The following is a 22,635-nucleotide window of genomic DNA, read 5'->3' on the forward strand; positions in this document are numbered from 1 at the left end:
TATCGTTTTGTTGTGCATAGGGTTACCATGAGTTGGAGCTGACGCAACAGCAACTAAAAACAATCACTGCCTTAGGATCACAATAGAGCTGTTAGGTAAAGCAAATATCTACCTCACAACACAACCACTCATAAACACTTAAAGATGACGTTAACTACTAGGCACTCTGTTGGACTCTAGAAACACAGCGAAGGCTAAGGTATGCTCTTGGACCTCAGGAAACTCACAATTTAGCAGAACAACTATTATACTAACTATAAATAATGTGACGGATATGAACAGAAGTTGGTGTAATGTCCTATGGGAGGCATAGGAGAAGAAACGCTCCCTTCGTGCATGCTCCCCACTTGCAGTATAAGCAAGGTCATTTCTGATCCACAAAACTCCAAACGTCATTTAGCACATTACAGATCATCATAACGTTGCCCTAATCCGTCAAGGTGGCGTCCTAGATAAGATGAACTTTGGGACAGCTATATCATCCCAGTTATGTTCTTTTTTATCACGAATGATCCACCCACTGATAACTATTCACAGTTATGACCCAGTCAGTAACCCATGTGTCATTATACCCTTAATGCAGTGATTAGCAGCCACGAAATAAGCATGACCCAGAAAGTACAGAGGAGTGGAGTATCTGCTGCTAGTGAAGGAACTTAGCTTTGGAAATGTTTTAGATGTACTCAGAAAAGGTTATGACGTCCTTCCTAGGTTGGGTGGTTGGTTGGTGGGTTGGTCTGTCCATCTGTCTGTCTGTGTCTTATCTATCTGTCTGTCTATCGAATCTTGGTGGAATGTGATCAAAATTAGAGGACATAACAGGAGTGCACATAGTGGAATAGTTTGCAAAGTGTTTTTTATCCAAAAGTTATGAATAAACCGTCAAGAAGTCATGCTCATATGATTTCTGGTAACAGAAAAATCTAGTTGACAATCTAAGATGACACAGACTATACCTTAACTCATGTCAATTCTTCATTGATAAAATGCTGATATAACTACCCTTGCCTATTTTATAGAGCTAAAATACATATACTCATAGTGCAGGTGAAATCATGGTCTCTGGGGGCCATTGGTACATCACTGGCATTTGGTTCTTTCCTTCTGGGCACATGGAAGACTGAGATTCCTGGTCTACTGGGTAGGCTGGAGCCTATGCTGAGTTCTTGCCCCTAAGTTGTGAGAAACAGTCTTGAAGGGCAGGTGTATGGCTCACAGACCCTGCCACTGAGGCAGGTGTCTGGATGAAGCTTCTGTCAGGCTGGGTCCCTGGTAACTGCAAAGAGCAACACCTCCCCTGCCTTCCTGATATCAAGAAATAAACTCTGTTGCCTGAAGCTACTAGAATGACAAAGCCCTGAGTGACATGTAAAGGTGATATAAAGCTATGGAATGGGGTCAGAGCACCAGGGAGACAAAGTCACACAAAGAAAGGGGACCAAAGGGCCAAGCCTTAGGGACCCCTAACATTTAGAGATCAGACAGAAGAGGAAGGTGAGCAAAAGAGATTGAGAAAAAGCCAATGAAGGAAGGAGAAATCCAGGAGAGCATGCCATGTCTCCACAGGCAAGAGAAGAAGAGTTTTCAGGAGGAAGTGGTCCATCATGTGCAATGCTGATGCTAAGCCAGAAGATAACAGAGATGGCATGACTACTAGATTTGGTCATGGGTGAGCTTTATAAAAGGGAGAAGGTGTGACAGAGCATGAAAAGAGAATGGTAGGTGAGGAAATGGAGACAGCGAGGACAGACAAATCTTTTCAGAAGCTTTGCTGTGAGGTGGAGAAGAGAAAGGGGACAGTAGTTAAAGGAGAAGATGATGGTCAAGGCACTTTTCTTTTTAAGATATGAGCTACAGGAGCATGTTTGTAATGACTGAGTAGAGAGGAAAAAGAGGGAAACAATTACAGAAGCAAAGTCCTTGAGAAGGTGAATGGGAGGGGATTCAGTCTTAATAGGAGGGCTCCTGGGATAGCAGCAGACACTTCATGTATAGTAATGGGAGGAAAGGCAGAGAATGTGGGTATAGTTGCAGAAGATCCTGTCCAATTGCTTCTATTTTCCATCTAAGTACAGGCAAGGTTATCAGATAAGCCTGCAGAGGTTGGGGGGGAGGGTGTTCTGAAAAAGAAGCAACGGAGTTGAGAGGCAAAAAGAAAGCATGAAACAACGGTTGGCCAACTCCCTCGCGTCTGTCTTCAAGTCTTTGGTCAAATCTCACCTTCTCACTGAGTCCTGACCTCTCACCCAACACCCTATTTAAAATTACTATTCCATTTATAAGGGGATACTACATGGTTTAAAGTCAGGAAAGTTGTGCGTCAGGGTGGTATCCTTTCACCATACCTATTAATCTGTATGCTGAGCAAATAATCTGAGAAGCTGGACTATATGAAGAACAGGGCATCAGGATTGGCGGAAGACTCATTAACAACCTGCATTTTGCAGATGACACAACTTTGCTTGCTGGAAGTGCCGAAGACTTGAAGCACTTACTGATGATGATAAAAGACCACAACCTTCAGCATGGATTACACCTCAACATAAAGAAAACAGAAATCCTCACAACTGGACCAATAAGCAACATCATGATAAATGGAGAAAAGATTGAGGTTATTGAGGATTTCATTTTACTTGGATCCACAATCAACACTCATGGAAGCAGCAGTCAAGAAATCAAAAGATGCTCTGCATTGGGCAAAGCAGCTGCAAAGGACCTCTTTAAAGTGTTAAAAAGCAAAGAGGTCACCTTGAGGACTAAGCTGAGCCTGACTCAAGCCATGGTGTTTTCAATGGCCTCATATGCATGTAAAAGCTGGACAATGAATAAGGAAGACTGAAGAAGAATTGATGCCTTTAAATTGTGGTGTTGGTGAAGAATATTGAATACACCATGGACTGCCAAAAGAAGGAACAAATCTGTCTCGGAAGAAGTACAACCAGAATGCTTCTTAGAAACAAGGATGGTGAGACTTCAATTCACATACTTTGGACATGTTATCAGGAGAGATCAGTCCCTGGAGAAGGACATCATGCTTGGTGAAGTAGAGGGTCAGCAAAAAAGAGGATGACCCTCAATGAGATGAATTAACACAGTGGCTGCAACAATGGACTCAAGCATAGCAACAATTGTGAGGATGGTGCAGGACCAGGCAGTGTTTTGTTCTGTTGTGCACAGGGTTGCTATGAGTCAGAACTGACTCAATGGCACCTAACAACAATGACATCCCATTCATGCCCAGTACTCTCATACTGTCATACCCTGTTCTACTTTTTCTGTTGCCCCACCATTTATTACCTTCTTTTTTTTTAACATACTGTTATTTATTTATTTATTATGTTTATTGCTCACCGTCTCCCCAATAAAATGTGAGCTCTACAAGGACAGGCGTTCTTTGTTTTGCTCATTGATGTAACCCAAGTGCCAACGATCATGCCAAGCACTGTATATTGATCAACTGAAATAAAAAAATGAATGAATGAATGGTAAGAAGAAAGCTAGTTAGGTAATAGGGAGAGGGGGAGAGGAAACCTACCAGAGAAGTGTAGCAGGCCAATTGGCCACTGTCCGTACCATCTGAGACTGGTCATGATTGAAAAGTGTTTTGTTTTTTTTTCGCAGCAACATTCAGCCACTCAGGTACACAGGTACAGGCACAAAGAAGGTGGGGTTTAATTAAGGTGAGGGCTTTGCCAGGCATATAAGTCAAAGGAATAAAGGAGTGAGAGAATTCAGTTGTTTGCAAAGTGAGTGGTCATAATGATGGACTATGGAATTGAAGTAAAGTAGTAAAGGAAATAAAATGATGGTTAAAAAAATGGCTGGCACAATTAATCAGCAAGCTCATTATCACATTCAATGTACTTTCAATGACTCTTTGGAATATTTAAACCCATTCAAAGCAAGTTTCAGTTCTAAGTATTAGTTTTACGTATTTAATAGTTTTCTTAAAACCCTCTTTCCCTAAAGATACTTTATTTTAAAGGGGGATAAAGGTACAACTTTGTGAAGTATAAATGGAAAAATAAAAAAGAAAACCACAAGCTAAAATTCAGATTTCAGTACTTCCTTGCTGATTGCTAATCTTTGTTTAGTCAATCAAATAAAGCATTATGTGACACAAAGAATCAAGGCTAGCAGTTTTCCATTAACTGGAGTTTGTACAGAGAATTGCTGGGTGGGAGATCACTTCCAGCAATCAAAAGTAATAGTGAAAGCCTTAAACAGGGTTATCCTTTCAGAAGGTATACAGCTTTATGCATGAGTCACTGGATGAAGGACGAGATCTCAGCAGACCCACAGGCACTTACTAAACTCTGAAAAACTGAATCAAGGCAGACTCAGATGAATGTCAAAGTGATTTACTGCTGTCCAATCCAAAATAATATCTCTCACTGAACCAAGAACCTACAGACTGAGGAGCAGTAGAAGCCTCCAAGGGGAGACATAATGCATTTCTGAAACACTAATGGGCATGAGCTCTCACCATGTGTAATTTTCTTTCCTGCCTGCTAGACTGCTAAGGTCAAGTAAAACTGTGTACAGTAGTTTCATTCTTCTGCCTGCCCTACTCTCGGTCTTCTTTAAAGCTCTTTTTAATTTCAACTTGTATAGAAAAAGTCAGATTGGAGAACAGGGCTGTAAAACAAAGGACTCTAATGTGGAGTAACATCATCTTCTCGGAAGACCATAATGATTTTGGTTAAGTTTGCAGGTAATAGCTGGTACAGTTGGTTTAGTAAAAGCCTTGGCCTGAAGGGAACCCAGCAATAAGATGACTCTTGATTTAAATAGAAGCACTACAGAATGGATTTGCTTGCAAAGAAGCTGTTATGGTTGAACTATGTCCCCCAAAAGGATATGGTGAAGTCCTTACAGCTGGTACCTGTGAATGTGACCTTATTTGGAAGTAGGGTCTTTGAATATGTTATTAGTTAAGTTCACTTGAGGTTATATTGGAAGTAGGGTGGATCCTAATCCAATATGACTGGCATCCTGATAAAAACAGGAGAAGAAACACAGAGACAGAGAGACACAGAGGGAAGACGGCCATGAGCAGACAGAGGTAGAGACTGGAGTGATGAGACTACAAGCCAATGAATGCCAAGGTATGCCAGGAACCATCAGAAGCCATGAAGAAGCAAAGAAGTACCTTCTCCTAGAGCCTTTAAATGGAACAAGGCCCTGCTGATACCTTGAATTTGGTCTTCTAGCTTCCACAACTATGAGACAATGAATTTCTGTTGTTATAAGCCACCCAGTTTATGGTACATTGTCAGGGCAGTCCTAGGAAACTAATACAGAAGCTACTAGATTAGACCCTTTTGAAAATAAATGACTAAAAAATGCATACCTGACTTGGATAAGTCTTCCATTAAGGTCTAGAAGAACAATTATATCTCACATGAACTGTATTCACGGGAAATTGCTGAATGAGCATAAACAATATAAAAATCAAAATGAAATAAAGAGTCAGACACTGTGCTAGGTTCTGTGGGGAGAACTGGTGTACCTCAGGGCTTTACCCTCCAACTGGGGAAGCAAGATGTGCATAGGCCTTTGCTCATGTTTCCTGCCTGGAATGCCATGTCCCTCTACTTTCCTGCTCCATAAATGCCTATTCATCCTTTAAGACCCAGGTCACCTCCTCTAGCCTTACCAAAGCCTTCAGGAAGAGTTTGAAATTCCCTTAGTGCTTTCACAGAAACTTTTCAGACTATATTCTATTGTTCTACATCTCACTTCATCAGTAGTCAATGAGTTCCTCAGACATTGACCATAATATGGCAGGCTGTTTTTCTCAAAGACAACCCCAACAATATCCTCATCCCACGTGTCTTCTAGAACATTGCCACTCTCCATCAAGAGGTGAAATCTATGTCCCCTTCCTTTGATCCTGCCTCAGCTGATGAAATATAATGCTTATGGGGCTAGGCCATAAAAATGCATTCTTCCTTGTTCTCTTGGGACATTTGTTCTTGGAAACCAGCCACCACATTACAATGAAGTCCAAGTAACCTGCGGAAAGGCCCAGATGGAAAGAACCAAGGCCCACAGCCCAGCTGAGATCTTGGCTGACAGCCAGCACCAACTTGCCAGCTATCTGAGTAAGACATCTTAAAAGGGGATTCTCCAACTCCAAGTAGTTCTGCCCCAGCTGATGCCCCATGCGGCAAAGAGAAGCCATCCATGCTGCGCCCTACCCTAGTGCAGATCTGAGAGCAAAATAAATGAGCATTGTTGTTTTAAGTCACAAGTCTTGGAGCTGTTTGTTATGCAGCAAAACATAACTGTAACATTCATCATTATTCATTTTTGATTCTCCGGTGCCTGGCGCGGCATTGGAAACACAACAGATACTCAATAGACGTATGCATGCTGTCTGATACTCTAACACTACAGGGGCTGGGAGTGGTAGAAGAAAACTCTTGTTTTGCTTTATTCCTCATGTTGGCAATTGTGGAGGAAGAAATTTTCAACTTTCCTGTCTTCTTTCCTCCTTCCCCTGCATTCCAAATGCATGGATGGTTTCCTTTTGCAGGCCTGTGATTGCTGCTGTCTGACTCTCAAATTAAAGATTTGGTCCAAATGAATTATTTTGGCTCTACTTTGAACAAAGACAACTGTCTAGTGTTAGCATCAGAACAAAGGTGTGGGTGTGGTGGAGGACTGTGACTCTGGGCAATTTACTCAACCATGGCCATGTGAAAAACCAAAAATAGCTGCTCCGCTGCCATCTTGAAGGGCAGGTGATAGGGTTCATGTCTTACACACTATAAAACCATTTGGGTATTACAGAGACGGGGCTGGCATACCCTGAAATGAAGGGAGAGGTGGCCAGTCAAATGTTAAGGGGAAGGCTGGTGGCTGTGTTATATTGTTTTTTGTCAACTCAACATCTCTGCCACCCCTTCTGAGGTCTCTGCTGCACTGACGTGGAGAAGCTGGGAGCTACATTTCCCAGCGTCCCCTTCCCCATGTGGATCTGGGTTAGGGTCAGCCACTGAGGGGTGCTCTGGAGAGACTGGAAGGTGGGAAAGGAGAGGATATTCTCCTCTGAGGGAGGCAGTTATAGAGTTGTGTAGGAAGATGTGAGGTTCAAAGCAGCTGCAAGTGAGCTTCTGAGAATCACCTGTGCTGCAGACAGACATCCTTGAAATCCCCAGTGGTTTCCAGGCCAGATCCCGGTACCCACTTGCTATGGTAGTGCTTCACACTGCAGTATTTGCAGGTGGCCACCCTGATCTTCACTCCCCAGCCTTTTCAGCAGCAGTGTAAGCCTCTGTATTAAACACTTCCCTCTTGGGATGCACAGAATGCCTTGTTTTCCTGTAGAACCCCAACTTAAAGACAGAACAAGAAATTACAAGGCCTAGGGAAGAATTTTAAAGTAAAAAACATTGGGAGTATGGGTATACAAAAGTTTGGGAGACCACAAAAGAGGCAGCAATCTGAGTGGAAGCTGAATAATGGCAAAGAACAAGTTGAGTAGGGGTTTGTATTCAGGTCAGGCCTCTCCAATAGTCCCCAACACTGGTCATGTGGTTGACATGTGCCCCTGCTCTGTGCCCTGGGAGATATCCTTTAGATGCAGACACCACTGTCTTTCCCCTTCCCCAACCAAATCCAGTGAGTTCTGGCTCCACATCTACCCCCCATCCTGCTCAGTTGTTTCACTTACTTCTCCCATGCTTATCCCAGCCCATACCTGTTTCCACTAGGGGAAATGCAAGGCAAAGGTAACCCTAACAGCGGGGAAAACTCTGAACTGCCTTAGGGAATTGGGCTTAGGAAAGCAAATCAAATTTCTCTTTGTGTTTATCTTAGACTTTCTCCTTGAACTCCCTAACCAAAAATGACTCCTTCCCTGTATTCCTGAAGATTTTCTCCACAGTCCTCATCACACCTGACATACTTGTTCATTTAATGCCTTTTTTCCCTTACCAACAGTAGACACTAATCGTAGACAAGAATGAATGAATGAATGGCTCCATCTGAAACTGGAGTCATGAGACACCACTGACTGATCTTAAAATATGTCTAAAACATCACAGAAAGTGAGTTAAGCCTTGGTCCCTGCCTGTAGGGACAGTGTTATATCATCACTTTTGCAACTAAAATATATCAGACTTAATAAAATTCACCTTACAATTCATCTTTTCCAAAAGTGTTCACGTGTAAGGGTTATTAGCAAGAGATCATGGATTTACAGTCCTCTGTACTGCTTCAAAGCTTTTATGTCTCTCCATGCTATTGATGAATGTTGTCATTGTTGTGCGCCATTGAGTAGATTCTGACTCATAGTGACCCTATAGGACAGGGTAGAACTTGGTCGTAGTGTTTTCTAGGCCGTACTCTCTAAGGGAGAAGATAGCCAGGTCTTTTCTCCTATGGAGGAGCTGGTGGGTTCAAACCACCGACCTATGGGTTAGCAGCTGAGTGCTTAACGATTGCACCACCAGGGCTCCTTCATTAATGAATAATTAGTGTTCATATACATAGAAGAACAAACAAAACTTTCTTGGAAGAAGTACAGCCAGAATGCTCCTTACACGCAAGGATGGTGAAACTTTGTCTCATGGACTTTGGACATGTCATCAGGAGGGACCAGTCCTTGGAGAAGGACATCATGCTTGGTGAAGTAGAGGGTCAGCAAAAAAGAGGAAGACCCTCTATGAGATGGATTGACACAATAGCTGCAAAAATGGGCTCAAACACAGCAATGACTGTGAGGATGGTGCACGACTGGGCAACATTTCATTCTGTTGTACATAAGGTCGCGATGAGTTGGAAGCAACTCAGCAGCATCTAATAACAACAGAACAGTGTACATGTTGCATAATTTTCAACAATTTAACATAACATGCAAGAAAAACAGCACAAAACAAAAAACACCATAAAAAAGAACTTCAGTTCATTTGATTCATTTCATAGTCGCAACAATATAATGCCTGCATTTAATATGTGAGAAATGACGACAACGCAAAATGTGTTCAATTTAGACAGCATAGAAGATTTTCCTGATTAAATTTCTTCTTGTGGGATAGTAACAATAGGTCATAGTACACCTTCAGTTCTTTAGCTGTAATTGTTTTTTCTCTTCAAGTTATTCTGTCTTGAGAGAAGATGAACTATGCTTGAGTCAGACAAATTGTACATTGATTTAGAATAATTCTTTGAGTAAACAGTCTTTTAAGATAACTTTGTACTGGTCATTTTGACCAGGCAATACAAATGTTTTCATTAAATTTTGTTGTCCTCATAAGCAAAAGCAGTTGAGGAAATAATAATTAGGCTCTCATATCTTTAAACTGGTCTCAGAAATTAGAGTGAGAGAGTTTAGAGAAAGAAAAAAAAAATTTTTTTTTTCTTTCTCTAAAAGGAGAGGAAAAATAAGGAGAGAGGAGAAGAGAGCGAGAGTGACAGTTCCTACTTTGGATAAAACTGCCTTGAGGAGATGGCCCTACTTTTTTTTTTTAATTGTGCTTTAAGTGAAAGTTTACAAATCAAGTCAGTCTGATGGCCCTACTTCTGATGGACTAAAATGGGATTGTGGCTGGTGACACTGTAAGAGGACTGAGTCCTGGTGACAAGGTGGGGCTATTACCATTGGGATCTCCTGCCACCCATCAGATCCTTTCAGCTTTCCCTAGACACAGGGCCCTTCATGTAAGAGATGACCCCAGCACTGTGTCCCTCACCAGCCCTGTCAAATCGAGGAGGCTGACTGCCTGAGATCAGAAAACAAGGATGATCAGTGGTTGAAGCCACTTCTTTAGCAACAACAACAAAAACAAACATTTATTAAGCACTTCCTATGTCTTTTTTATGTGCCAGGCTCTTTTCCAAACATGCAATTATGTATTAACTCACTTTATCCTCATAACAGTGCTACGAGGTAGGATTATCTGCCATTTAATTAATTAAGAAACTGAGGCACAGAGAGGTTAAGACCTTTGCCCAAGCTTATTTACTTAGTAAGTGGATCCGAACCCCCATTGTCTGAATTGAGAGGCCTGTCTTAATTTATCCTATTCTTCCCCTAAAAACATACATATCTTTTCTGATTCTAAGCATATGATGCTAAGAATGCTTTAATCAGTTAGTCCACACGGATAAAAAACTAAAAGAGCTGTGATTAATTCTTCTAGTTACTGAATGGGGCACTGCGTGGTAGAGTAGAGGGTCAATGAAAAAGAAGAAGACCCTCCAAGAGATGGACTGACACAGTGGCTACAATGATGGGCTGAAGCATAACAACGACTGTGAGGATGGCACAGGACTGGGCAATATTTCGTTCTGTTGTACACAGGGTCACTATGAGTCAGACCTGATTCAATGACACCTAACAACGATGGGGCACTACAACGTGGTGGTGTCACTAGGGTTGGTGTCACCTGGTATAGTAGCTCATGGTGTCACCCCCCCCATATTAACTGCCACAATATTGTAGTCAAAAACATTAGAAAATTTGACAAAATCAGCCACTATAAAAATACCAGCAGCAATGAAAACAACACGGTGTGCTTGTAGCGCGTGTGCACGAAACCACACAATTTGAAGCAACATTGTAAGTGGGTAATAATGACAGCTCTGACCAGAGCATAGTACGAGGTTCATAAAATAAATGAGGATAGCATTTTAGCCTTGTAGATATATTGATACATGTAAGCTGGGCTTACAAGTTTTTGTTGTTATAACTACAGGGATATTTTTATAAAAAATAATAAATTTCTGCTGAAACACTGCACAAAAATTTTATAGACAGTCATTTTAATGTTGCTCCCTCTGACAGTGTCACCCAAGGTGGTCTGCACCTTCTGCAACTCCCAGTGATGTCACTGCTGCAACAAATTGCACGATGCTGGATGAAAGGGACTGACTCAGTGGTTCTCTACCAGGGACAATTTTTACCCATATAGGAGACATTTGACAATATCTGGAGATATTTTTGATGGTCTTAACTGGGTGGGAGTGGGCATCTAGTGGGAGGAAGCCAGGGATTCTGCAAAACATCCTACAATCCACAGAACATCACCCTAGAATAAAGAACTATCTGGCCCAAATGTCAATGCCCAGGTTGAGGAATCCTGCAACTGAAATTCAGTAGTACTACTCAGACACGCACTGAGATAAGCTTTTAATCTTTTGTAGCAAACTCGAAGTTCCATTAGCCAACCACTGGGCTAAGTCCTGAGGATGCAAAAACAAGCAAGACACAATCTCTATCCTCAAAGTGATTATAGGCCAGCCACATAAATTTTGCTTTGTTTAAATAAAGCAGAACGTATTTCTGTGTGCTGAAAATAATATGCATTAATTATCTCACAGTTTGTCTGATAGATCTCACCAGTTGGCCAGGGCTGTAGTCTCATCAGAGGCTCAAATGGGGAAAGAGCCATATCCAGATTCCCCCAGGTGTTGGCAGAATTAATTTCCTTACAGTTTTAGGACTGAAGTTCCTGTTTTTTTTTTTTTTTCATTTGTATTATTATTTTTTATTGTGCTTTAGATGAAGGTTTACAGAGCAAATTAGTTTCTCATTAAACAATTAACACACATTGTTTTGTGACACTGGTTGACAACCCCACGATATGTCAACACTTTCCCCTTCTAGACCTTGGGTTCCCCGTTTCCATTCATCCAGCTTTCCGTCCCCTCCTGCCTTTTCATCCTTGCCCCTGGGCTGGTGTGCCTATTTAGTCTTGTGTACATGGTTGAGCTATGTGTATTACTGTTTGTTTTATGGGCCTGTCTAATCTTTGGCTGAAGGGTAATCCTCAGGAGTGATGAAGTCCCTGTTTTCTTACTGACTGTCAGATGCATTCTACACTCAGGCCCTACTGGCCCCTCCATATTTCCTTGCCATGTGGCCCTCTTCATAGGCCATCTCACAATATGGCAGCTTACTTCTTCATAGCCATTGAGAAGAATCTCCCTAACACCAACCGGCTAAGACAAAGTCTTACATAATATAATGTAATCATGGGAGTGACATCCCATTGCACTTGCCATATTCTATGGCTAGAAGCAAGGGACATATCCTGCCTGCACTCAAGAGGAGGGGATTATACAAGGTATGAAACCAGGAGGCAGGTATCAGAGACCTCAGGGATGGCAAGACTTCACCTGACATACATTTAAAAAAAAAAATTTATTATTATACTTTAAATAAAGGTTTACAGAACTAGCGTCTCATCAAACAATTAGTACACATATTGTTTTGTGACATTGGCTACCAGCGCAATGACATGTCAACATTCTCCCCTTCTTGATCTTGGGTTTCCTATTACCAGCTTTCTGGTCCCCTCCTGCCTTCAGGTCCTTGCCCCTGGGCTCCTTTAGTCTTATTTCTTTTTATCGGCCTGTCTAATCTTTGGCTGAAGGGTGATCCTCAGGAGTGACTTCATTACTGAGCTAAATGGGTGGCAGCGGGCCATCCGCTCAGGGTTTCTCCAGTCTCTGTTAGACCAGTAAGTCTGGTCCTTTTTTTTTTTTTTTTTGTGAGTTAGAATCTTGTTCTACTTTTTCTCTAGCTTTGCCTGCGAACCTCTACTGTGATCCCTGTCATAGCAGTCAGTGTGATAGCTGGGCACCATCTGGTTGTGCTGGACTTAGTATGGTGGAGACTGTAGTACTGTGGTCCATCGGTCATTTGGATTAATCTTTTTCTTTAGTTTTCTTCATTCTCCCTTGCTCCTGAAGAGGTGAGACATGTGGAGTATCTTAGATGGTGTTTCACAAGTTTTTAAGACCCCAGACGCTACTCATCAAAGTAGAACATAGAACATTTTCTTTATAAACTACGTTATGCCAATTGAGCTAGATGTTCCCCAAGACCATGGTCCCCACAGCCCTTAGGCCAGTAATTCAGTCCTTCAGGGAGTTTGGATGTGTCTACAGAGCTTCCATGACCTTGCCACATCTCACGCGCTTTGGACATGTTATCAGGAGGGATCAGTCCCTGGAGAAAGACATCAAGCTTTCTCAAATTGCCAATCTTCTGGTTAGTAGCCACCAGAGTTCCATATATATACACGTAAAAAATCCCATTGCCATCAAGTCGATTCCAACCCACAGTGATGCTATAAGACAGAGCAGAACTGCCCTATAGGGTTTCCGAGGAGCACCTGAGCACCTGGTGGATTTGAACTGCTGACCTTTTGGTTAGCAGCCATAGCTCTTAACCACTAGGCCACCAGGGTTTCCATATATCTATATATAGATATAGATACACAATACATATATATTTATAAATACATATATAAATTTATGTAAAATATATAAAATAGAAAGTGAATTATAAATTAAAAAATAAACATGAACTTAAATGGGCAGATACTGAGAAGCACTTCGCTTGGACTTAATGATATTTTATTTGGAAACTTTGTTGTGAATTGTTTTCTCTGGGCTAATAACAAAGCTGAGTTACAGAATACTAAAGACGCAGGATGCCAACCAAGCATTTGCTTGCTGACTAAGCAGGCTGGGGCAAAGATTTTAAGAAAAACTACATTTGACTATGTCCTCATTTTTACCACAAATCAAAGATTCTCTTAGTTCTGTTTCTTCACATCCAATGTTAAAAGAGAAAAGGACTGTTTTACTGTCCAACCGTTCAGCCACAGAGCCTGTCTTTACCCATCTGGAAACAGAAGCCTCTACATCTGTGAAGCATGTTTCCATATTTGTTGGACATCGCGACACAGCTAGTGAAGAAGCTACTAAATAATTCATGAAATGTACTTGGTATTAATCATTTCAGATGTACAGGATTCATCATAAGCTCACGAGGTTTTTTTGTTTTTTTCTTTTCCACCTTGAACTAAGTGTTTTGCTTTGGGTACTACAAAAGGTTGCAGTAACTTCTGGAAGCTGAAATAGCTATTAAAATCATTGTCTCTCTGCTGTAGTTGTTTATAAAAAAGCTTGATTTAAACAGAAGTGCTTCTAGTGGTTCTGAATGCTTCTGAATCTAATAACACAATATAGATAGAGATTTGTTTACTGTTCAACCAAGGGACATTTTAATTATTTGTAACAGGGAAAAATTAATATATCTCTAATTTCCTGTTACCCTCTTAGCAGGGAAGAGCCTGCAAAGGCCCTTCTTCTTGATGAGCTGGATGAGGCTGTGAGGATGTGAAGTGGGAGCTTGGAGGCTGAGGAAGAGCTCAATTGTTCACATATGAAAAGGGTGTGGGAGACAGGGCAAGACTGGAAAGACTGCTTGTGAAGAAGGTTCTAGCGAGACGAAGATTTGGCTGTTGGTAGTAGGTAGAAAAGATTGTGGGAAAAAGAAGAGATGGGAAAGCTGGCACCTAGAAAAGAACTTTAGGGTGGAAGAAAAGATATGTTTTCATAAGTTTTTATGAAGTTTTGCTATATGTTGATATTACCCTTCATCCTAAAAAAAAAAAAAAAATATTGGCATGGAGTTGATTTCAACTCATAGCGACACTATAGGACAGAGGAGAACAGCCCCATAGCCTTTCCAAGGCTCCAAATCTTTAGAGAAGCAGAATACCACATCTTTGTCTCGCAGAGTAGCTGGTGGGTTCGAACCACCAACCTTTCAGTTGGTAAAAATAGCCAAGCACTTAACCACTTGCGCCACCAGGACTCCTTTCTCTTACTGCTAGTTTTTGTAGTAAATGTTAAACATCTAGCTATTAAAATTTATGAAGAAGAAATTAAAGTTGTCAAGATTTTCATTCTACTTAGATAAATATTCAATGACCACGGAAGCAGCATTCAAGAAATCAAACGAAGTATTGCATTGGGAAAATCTATTGCAAAGGGTTTCTTTAAAGTGTCAAAAAGCAAAGGTGTCATTTTGATGACTAAGGTGCACCTGCCACAAGCCATGGTCTTTTCAATCACCTCACATGCATGGGAAAGCTGGACAATCAAAAAAGAAGATTGAAGGAGATTTGATGTGGTTGAATTGTGGTATTGGTGAAGAATATTTAATATGCTGCAGACTGCAAATGAACAAATCAGTCTTAGAAAAATACAACCAGAATGCTCCTTAGAAGCGAGGATGATGAGACTTTGTATTGCTTACTTTGGACACATCATTGGTAAAAACCAATTGCTGGAAAAGGACATCACGCTTGGTAAAGTTGGGGGTCAGTAAAAACAAGTGAAACCTTTCAAGAGATGGATACAAGACCTGCAACAGTGGGCTAAAACACACCAACTGTGAGGATGGTGCACAAGTGGACCAGGCAATGTTTCATACTCTTATATACATGTAAGGTTGCCAAGAGTTGGAGCTGGCTCAACAGCAACCAATAGTAACATCAAAAAATTTTTTAAATTATGACCAAAAAACATTATCTCCTATATAACCAAAATCATACAAGTAGTCAGTCTATCTATCACATCAAGGTCAGCTCTGTACTGTGCAGCATAATTGTACAACAGGCAGAATAATTTTTCTCAGCTACCTGCTTTCATATATAAAGGGAGATTTAGTAATTTACTATATAGAAAAATATTAAGTTTTTGAGTTTTAATTAATAAGCCATGAAATGACAGTGAAAATACCTGTACGCAAGAAGCCCTTAGAATAGAGAAAATAGTTATAAAGCTAAAAATATGAATCTAACTTAAATGAACAAAGCAACCTAGTTTTGATGGAAATCAAAATTTTAAGAGTTTGAATGGATCAGAGGGAGAACTGTCATTATTTCCACTTCTTTGGCAATTTAAATCTTTTATTTCTTCATGTAAAAACTCTGAAACTTAGGAGTAAGAATAAAAGATGAAGGAACTTCTTTTACGAACAAAAATATTAATACACTAACAGTGTGAATAAAAAACCACACAATAGTCTTGATAAGAACTTAAAGACCAGGTTTTATCAAAGTTATGCACAAAGGGTGCAGTAAAGATTTTCTGGAACCCCACAAAGGTGGAAAAAACAACATATTTAATTCTGTTTGTTGCTCCAGGGAACTTCCAACTGGGATGGATGGTCTTTTGAGCAAGCTGGTTCTATTTCTTGATTATGAGAACCTGTTCCCTTGGGGCCACATTCATCCCATCATTTTTGTAATTCTCTTGGTGGAGGCATTCCAGAAAAAAAACCCTGCTTTTATTTTATAAATGCTCAAGAGTTGAGGTCATTCTAACAGACATGGAAAAATCCCATTTATCTGAAGTCTCCCAAGATCAGCATGATGACTACGGGCATAATATGCCTCTAATACATGATCAAACCAGGACACTTCATGCAACCTGTATCATTACAAAGAAAAACCTGGACGTCTGATCCCAAAGATCGGTCCCTGGAGTCTTGAGGGTCAGAATTAGAAACAAGCCAAAACAACCAGACCTGTTACTGTTGAATCAATTCTGACTCATAGTGAACCTATAGGATAGAGTAGAACTGCCCCATAGGGTTTCCAAGGAGCGGCTGGTGGATTCGAACTGCCAACCTTTTGGTTAGCAGTCAAGCTCTCCAATATGGTCTTCTTATTCACTATGAAAAGCTGCAGAAACTCTGCACGATGTTTATGGAAAATCTGAGAAGAGGTCTGTAATTCAGTTCACAGAGCCAAATTCTACCAATGTGCACAGTATTCCTAGGGATTATTATCAGCAGCCTGGTTGGGCCTCCTGAATTCTTTCTTTCTTTAAAACCCCCACGCAAAATTCAAAATGTTTTTAATTGAATACATTTAGCTTTAGGATAAAAAAGAAAGAAAATTAAAACTCCTGCAGAGAAGAAGGGAAGGGGATGAATAAAACACTGGCAAAGTAATTCTTGAGTTTGGGAATCTGACAAAAATAATCTGCGTATCATCTAAAACTGAAATCATTCTGTAAGTTGCAGCTGTTTTTGGTCAAATCAGCCAGACAGGGAGGCTGCCCAAACTCATTAAGTTTCTCCGAATGTAAAAGGTGCCTCTAGAATGGGGTGATTGCATTTTATCCAAAGTTTTCTTCAATTCACGTGATTAAAACCCTCCATTCACATAGACAAACAGAGAAGCAGCCTATGTAGGAAGTCAAGTAAATAATAACACTTAGAAACAATCCATGTAATTGGAATAGAATATTTTGATTCTCATGGAGTCACTTGGCATTGAAATGCTCTCAAAGGCAAATTGTGCTGTGAAAGTCTAATTGCTGGAACGTTTCCCAAGCGCTGACAGTTGGCAAACCATGACCAAATGAAATATTCAGTTAACACACTGGCTGTTTTGTTTTTTTGTAATTGCTTCTTGATACAAATAGATGTATATTTACACATATATATATATATATATTTTTCCTCATTCATACAAACTATTTACCTCTTTCTCCATTTGTAATCCTTCTGCTCTGATATTTCTTTCAAATATTTCTCTCTTTTCAGTCTGGGGGTTGGATTTTCTGTACACAAGAATGTAGTCAATTCGACACTTTCCATCTCTAAAATACAGTCCATTTGACTTGTTTCTTTCCGGTCCTGTCTGCATACAAAGAGAAAGGGAACAGTTTAAGCCACTCATAAAACTGAGCCTTAGGTAAGCAGTCTTAAAAAAGTTAAAGCAAAATGAACTTTTTAAAATTTTGTTTTATTGAAATCACATTCTTATTAATAAAAAATACAAACAAGAGGAAACAAATAAAACAAAAATTGGAAAAGGGATAGAGTCAAATGGGTAAAAATTAAAACTATCAAATGTTGGTAAGGATGTAGAACAATGGAGAACTATCATCTTCTACAGGTGAAGCTGAAGACTGATATAATCACTCTGAAAAACACACTGGCGTTATCTTGTAAAACTGAACATGTGGATATTATATAGCCATAGTGAAACTCTTTTTATAACAACTAGGATATACATACATATATATATTATATATATATATTCATAACAGCATTATTCATAATAGCAGAATGTTTTAAAAAGTGGCAACCAACTTAAATTGTGGAACAGTCATATGTTGTTATTGTTGGTAGGTGCTGTTGAATCAGTTCCAACTCATAGCAAGCAACCCTACATACAAAAGAATGAACTACTGCCTGGTCCTTTACCATCCTCACAATTGTTGCTGTTTGAGTCCATCATTGCAGTCACTGTGTCAATCCATCTCCTGGAGGGTCTTCTTTTTTATGCTGACCCTCTCCTTTACCAAGCATGACGTTCTTCTCAAGGGACTGGACCCTACTGATAATGTTTCCAAAGTACATGAGATAAAGTCTCTCCATCCTAGCTTTTAAGGAGCACTCAGACTGTATTTCTTCCTAGATAGATTTGTTTGTTCTTTTGGTAGTCTGTGGGATATTCAATATTCTTTGCCAACACCAAAATTCATTTTCCAGCTTTCGAATATAATTATATATACAGTTATACAGTGAAATATTATACAGCAATAAAAATGAGTAAACTGCAGTTACATCTAACAATAACAATGAATCTTAAAAACAATACTGGCTGGCAGCAAACAAAAGCAAGTCACAAAGGACTTCATATTGTATGACAACATTTTTTATAAAGCACAAAATAAATGCAAAGAAAAATGTTAAGGCTACATATGTATGTGGCAAAAGTATTTTAGAGTAAGAGAATTCAAAAAAAATGTAAAAATTCAGAAAGATGGTACCTCTGTGAGGTTAGAGGATGGAACTGTGATCAGCTTAAATGGTTTCAGTAATATCCTAGTTCAACATTTCTCAAACTTTTTGCCCACAATAAGAAAAACATTTTATTATGTGATCTCTGTGTACACATCGTCATAGATTGAACTGTATCTCTCCAAAAATCTGTGAACTTGGCTATGCCATGATTCTCAGTATTGTGTGATTGTTCACCATTTTGTCATCTGATATGATTTTCCTATGTGTTGTAAATCCTATTACTATGATGTTAATGAGATGGATTAGTGGCAGTTATATTGATGAGATTTACAAGATTAGATAGTTTTTAAGCCACTCTCTTTTGAGATATAAAAAAGAGGAGGGAGCAGAGAGACGTGGGGACCTCATACCACCAAGAAACAAGAGCCAGGAGAATAGAGGGTCACCCGAGGGCCCTGCATGGAGAAGCTCCTAGACCAGGGAAGACTGATCATAAGAACCTTCCTTCAGAGCTGACAGAGAGAAAAGCCTTCCTTTGGAGCTGGCACCCTGAATTCAGACTTCTATCCTACTAGACTGTGAGAGAATAAATTTCTCTTTGTTAAAGCCATTTACTTGTGGTATTTCTGTTATAGCAGCCCTAGATGACTAAGACAGAATTTGGTACCGGGAGTGGGGTGCTGCTCTAACAGATACCTAAAATGTGAAAGTGGTTTTGAAACTGTGAATGGACAGAGAACTGAGAAGGAAGCAAGGAGAACTGTTAATAGTGGAGACAGCACAAATGGTGAGAAGCAGCAACAGATGACCGGAAGCAGCAGAGGGCCAGCAGCAGAAGAGCCAGAGGATCAGATGGTGCTGGAGCTAACCCAAAGAGCAAGAGAGCTGACTGCCTTTGAGCAGGAGGCTTCCTCGTGAAGTGGGGTACCTCTGGGCACTTATTGGTAGAGCTAGGCCTGTTGACCCACAGAGCAAGAGAGCTGAGTGCCTTCTGGCCAAAGTTTACTGGTGGGGTGGGGTGCCTCCAGGCACTCATTGGTGGAGCTAAAGAGCTTTGGAACGCTTGCCCCAGCAGGGCTGATACGGGCAGTGAGGTCTGAGGGTACAGAGACGCCAAGAAACCAGGAAGCAGAAGCTGAAGAGACAAGGAACACAGGAAGCCAAGCTGCTTCAGTCTCAAAGGGTATGGCCATGACCTCTGGGGTTTCACAGAGTGGAGCCATGGCCTCTAGAGTTTCTAAGGGTGGAGTTGCCACTCAGATGAACTAAGAGAATGGTGTGCCTAAAGCCAAGGGAGCAGAGTTGCTGTTCTAGTGGGCCTGGAAGGCAGAGCTAGAGCTGAAGTCTGGAGGGTACGGCCACTGTGTAAATGGTCTCACAGAACAGAGGACTGTTTTCAAAGCCTTGAGGGCTAATGTAATGTGTTCTGCTGACTTAGTTGGTGCCTGTTATCCCTTCTTTCTCTCCAATTTCTTCTATTGGTAATGGAAATGTCTAGCTTGTGCCTGTTTCACCATTGTACTTTGGAAGCAGATAACTTGTATTCTAGATTTCACAGATGAGGAAGAATTTTTGGATTTTGGACCTGGAGTTGAATTAAGAGTTTTGCTATGATATGATGGGGTAAATGTATTTTACATTTGGAAAGGACATGAATCTTGGAGGGCAAAAGGTGGAATGTCATAGATTGAATTGTGTCTCCCCAAAATATCTGTCAAGTTGGCTATGCCATGATTCCCAGTATTGTGTGACTGTCCACCATTTTGTTGTCTGATGTGATTTTCCTATGTGATGTAAATCTTATTATTATAATGCTAATGAGATGGATTAGTGGCTGTTATATTGATGATATCTACAAGATTAGATTGTTCTTGAGCCAATTCCTTTTGAGATATAAAAGAGAGAAGGGAGCAGAGAGACATGGGGACCTCATACCACCAAGAAACAAGAGCCAGGAGAATAGCGGGTCACCCAAGGGCCCTGTGTGGAGAAGCTCCTCTACGAGGGAAGACTGATGACTTGAACCTTCCTTCAGAGCTGATAGAGAAAGAAAGCCTTCCCTTGGAGCTGACCCCCTGAATTTGGACTTCTAGCCTACTAGTCTGTGAGAGAATAAATTTCTCCTTGTTAAAGACATCCACTTGAGGTATTTGTTATAGCAGCCCTAGATGATGAAGACACATGTACACTTACACACATACACATATTTGAGACAAAAGTTTCACTAAACAATACTTAACCTTTCAACCGGCACATAAAAAAAAAAAAATTTTTTTTTTTTCTGGCACATACTCTGTATAAAATAGAGTTAAACCCATTGCCGTTGAATCGATTCCGACTCATAGCAACCTTGTCACCTTATTTGAAAAGTACCATTCTAGTTCATAAGTTCAAGGTGTTCACTTTATTATTCTGCTTGATAATTTATATAAATTACAAATATTATTTTGCAACGATTGAATATTACATATAAAAAAGGTAAAGAACAAAAGGAATAGGTTGAATTTTTGTCACAGCTTCTTAGGCTTATTGTAATCATCTACAGCACTTAAAAAGTATACCAAGTACGGGCTGGTCAGGCCGGAGTCATATTCTTCAGGCTGAGAGACTTCCAAAATGTTTCTGCAAACCTGGCTGAGTAGAAATGGGGACTCCACCTTTGTTCTAGGTCACAGAATACACCAGTTTCTAAGCAGTATTAAGAAGAAGGCAAACATGTTAGACTTTCAAAGGCCATTGCTAAAAACTACATTCCTGCACAAGTGTCATGCATGAAACCTCATCTGTCTTCCTTATCTAGTGCTGCTATAACAGAAATGCCACAAGTGGATGGCTTTAACAAAGAGAAATTTATTCCCTCACAGTCTAGTAGGCTAGGAGTCTGAATTCAGGGTGCCGGCTCCAGGGGAAGACTTTCTTTGTCTGTCAGCTCTGGAGGAAGGTCCTTGTTATCAATCTTTCCCTGGTCTAGGCGCTTCTCAGCACAGGGGCCCCAGGTCCAAAGGACACACTCTGCTCCTAGTACTTCTTTCTTGGTGGTAGGCAGTTCCTTCCATTTCTGTTTGCTTCTCTCTTTTATATCTCAAAAGAGATTGACTTAAGATACAACCTATTCTTGTAGACTGTGTCCTGCCTCATTAACATAATTGCCTCTAATCCTGCTTTATCCACATCGTAAAGGTAAGATTTACAACACATAGGTAATTACATCAGATAACAAAATGGAGTACAACCACAAAATACTGGGAATCATGGCCTAGCCAAGTTGACACACATTTTTGGGGGACACGATTCAATCTGTAACATTCATCCAAAAGGAAATTCTCAGCCAGGAGTGATGAAAGTACCTATGCACCATGTCTTGGTGCAGACATTTTCAACAGACGAACATTCCTCACTGTCTATTTTTTGTCTTGTGCATTAAGAGGCACTCAGGAAGCCAAATGAACTCTTCAACAATTCTTTGCGCAGCAAACAATCTCTCCTATGCACTTAGCACATCAGCACCTTTGAAAGCAGGGCTTCAGCCAAGGTATTAGGAGGAGGTTTGGCCTCCTGTGAAGAACAATGAATTTTTTCATCTTGGCAAAGCCCTAATCTTTCTGAGTCTGTTTCCCCATCTGTAAATCAAGAAGCCACCACCTGTTTGTCAGGCGGTCGTACTGTGATGGGTTGTGTGTTGCTATGATGTTAGAAGCCATATCACTGATAAATTTCAAATACCAACAGGATCACCCATGGTGGACAGGTTTCAACAGAGCTTCCAGACTATGACAGACAAAGAAGAAAGGCCTAGTGATCCACTTCTGAAAATTAGCCAGTGAAAACGTATGGAGCACAACAAAATATTGTTCAATATGTACTGGAGATGAGCCCCTGAGGTTGTAAAGCACTCAAAATACACAGTGGTCACGATAATGGACTCAAGCATACCATCAATTGTGAAGATGGTGCAGAACTGGGCAGTGTTTCATTCTGTTGTACATGAGGTTACCATGAGTTGGAGCCAACTGCACGGCAACTAACAACAACAAAACAAAGTTAAGGGGATGAGACCA

General features: G+C 40.5%; 1 protein-coding gene across 5 annotated transcripts in view; it reads right to left on the minus strand.

Annotated features, from left to right (window-relative positions):
* The window catches only part of ANO4 (anoctamin 4), a 491,252-nt gene that overhangs the window by 181,549 nt on the left and 287,068 nt on the right, over positions 1 to 22,635 (minus strand). For all 5 annotated transcript variants that reach the window (XM_010599655.3, XM_023538812.2, XM_023538815.2 and 2 more), the window contains one exon: positions 17,307 to 17,465. In XM_010599655.3, the coding sequence (XP_010597957.2) occupies positions 17,307 to 17,465 (159 nt within the window). The remainder of the gene's footprint in view (positions 1 to 17,306; positions 17,466 to 22,635) is intronic.

The sequence above is a fragment of the Loxodonta africana genome, chromosome 4 (genome assembly GCF_030014295.1).
Source record: "Loxodonta africana isolate mLoxAfr1 chromosome 4, mLoxAfr1.hap2, whole genome shotgun sequence".
Taxonomy (NCBI): domain Eukaryota; kingdom Metazoa; phylum Chordata; class Mammalia; order Proboscidea; family Elephantidae; genus Loxodonta; species Loxodonta africana.